Source organism: Phaseolus vulgaris, chromosome 7 (genome assembly GCF_000499845.2).
Source record: "Phaseolus vulgaris cultivar G19833 chromosome 7, P. vulgaris v2.0, whole genome shotgun sequence".
NCBI lineage: Eukaryota > Viridiplantae > Streptophyta > Magnoliopsida > Fabales > Fabaceae > Phaseolus > Phaseolus vulgaris.
Genome location: NC_023753.2, coordinates 24,926,942 through 24,929,180, shown reverse-complemented (window position 1 = coordinate 24,929,180; position 2,239 = coordinate 24,926,942). Strand labels below are relative to the sequence as shown.

General features: G+C 37.5%; 1 protein-coding gene across 1 annotated transcript; it reads right to left on the bottom strand.

Moving 5' to 3' along the window:
* Nucleotides 1-1,154: 1,154 nt before the first annotated feature.
* LOC137829297 (uncharacterized) lies at nucleotides 1,155-1,695 on the bottom strand. The gene is made up of 2 exons (XM_068636101.1): nucleotides 1,345-1,695; nucleotides 1,155-1,259 (listed from the first exon to the last, which is right to left on the bottom strand). The coding sequence occupies exons 1-2, from the start codon at nucleotides 1,693-1,695 to the stop codon at nucleotides 1,155-1,157; spliced, it is 456 nt and encodes a 151-aa protein (XP_068492202.1).
* Nucleotides 1,696-2,239: the final 544 nt, after the last annotated feature.

The window sequence follows — 2,239 nt, the reverse complement described above, 5'->3', positions numbered from 1 at the left end:
GATGAAATGTGGCCAATTAATCATTATGTTATTTTTTATGCACCAGAGCATGGAAATATCTTCATTTAATACTTGTGCAAAGTTGCTTCCACGAGGGCACAAGATATGCACCCATGTGTAATGTAGTAGCCGGTCATTCATTTTTAGACTACTGGCATTTCTGACATTTTGTCCCTGAACATCTTCATGCCATTTATAATGCAAATAGTACAATATATAGAAAAAAATAAATATTCATGATATCAAATATGAAACTCAATTTTAAGTAAAGGAAAGGTATCACAATATCATAAACCAATTAAATGCAGTTATCAAACACAATAGTAGAAGTGCATAAACAAAATATTAGATGACGAATTAAAAGTGAATAGTTTAACTCCAAAAGTTCAATAATAACAGTTCTAGTGATAATTTTCCAATAAGAAACATATAGAAACAAATTACAGACCAAGTGAAATCAAATTAAGACATCATAAACTGAAGTACAAGACATGGAGGAACCGCCAACGCATGAAATATGAAATCAACACCTAGTCATGAATGCAAACAATTTGGTCATGCGACGCTCGTATGGCATCCCAAATAGTTGTTTAACTCTGCCTGGATGCTCGCATAAGAACTCGTAGCATTGATTCATAACTTGTTTGTCCTGGATGTTAAGCTCTACGAGCATTGCCCAAAAATCAGACTCTGAGTATTTGTATGAGGCATGGCATCGATGGTGGTGTACATGCTCAACATATAGGTCGTTTCTTGGTCTAATTTCGGCAGTTATATTGTGAGTTGTCGTTGCATGTGCACGAGCAATATCCCCCAACTAAGAGGCATTTTCATTTTCATCCTTCATTGATGACACGCATTGCTGAAGATTAGTATTCAACAATGCAAAATTTTCATCAAAACCATCCAGAGTAGGGCCTTTTCTCTTTGATCCTCGAGATGAGGATGTGCCCGCAGAGCCAGAAGATGGCATAAAAGGAGTGTTTGACGACGTGTCAGAAGGAGTGTCACTAGATTGGAAGTGAGGACCAGGTGATCGTGGGACGTAGTCATCTGCCTCCTCATAGTTCGGTTGGTCGGAGATATAATCCATATTATTGTCCCCAAGGTTGACAATGAAATTGCTCATGTTAGAGGTGAATTGATATCACGGGCTATCCTGACCCGACTTCTCGTGGCTCTATCATTAGACCACAACTCCTCCATGATGTCATAATGGGAATGGGATTCACACGCCTTTTCGCCGCAGATGGTTTGGCCTACATAGATGTCACATATTAGTATTTTATGCCAAATGTGAAGCCAAATGTATTTCTGCTAAATAAAAAATACTTATCATCGTACCTTAATCAACTCACTCCAAATTTCATCCTCGGCTTCAAAACATTTGGTGGTCTGGTTCCATGCGAAACCACTCAATCCACCAAACATATCATGGACTTCCCTCCACCTGTCCTTGAGGCTTTTTTGGCGGTTCTTCACATGATTTTTCTTAATACCCGATAAGCCAACCTCATTTAAAGCCATAACTATGTTAGTGTATCCTTTAGTGGTCCAGCTACCATCAATTCTACACCCTTTTCGTACCTCGTCAATCATTGCATTGAGCAAAATTAGGTTCATCTTCGCTGTCCACTTCGTGAACTCTCGATAAAAACCTGATGAATTTAAAGCAACATTTTTCCCGCGATCCATCTAATTAACTTAAATAAAGTTAGGATGACAAACATTGAAAAATAGGAGAAAATATATTATTTCATGAAATTAATTGTTTACATAATCTTGCCACATTTCGTTTGCTATAATGTCCCTAGTAGGACACCCTAGCCTATAATCATGCTCATGAGCATGGGTGGTGGTTGCCTGGACATCTTCTTGTGACAATTCATTATCTACTTCTTCAAGCAGAGACTCATCATTGTCGACCCCGCGAAGAAAGTTATGCAGAATTCAACAACCTAAAACAATTTTTGTCATAGTATCGACATCATAATGTGTCTTAGTCCCATTGGCTATAACTGGAAATCTTTTTTTCAGTATCCCAAATGTTCTCTCAATTACATTTCTAAGTGATGAGTGTCGAAGATTAAACAACTCTTTAGTATTTTGTGGCCCTCTTCACAAATATTCTTTCAAATGGTATCTAATCCCACGATAAGGTGTTATTATATTTGGTTTTAACATAAAACCTGCATCACCAAGATAGTATTTTCCTACAAAGATAGTGGAAAGTTGCGTT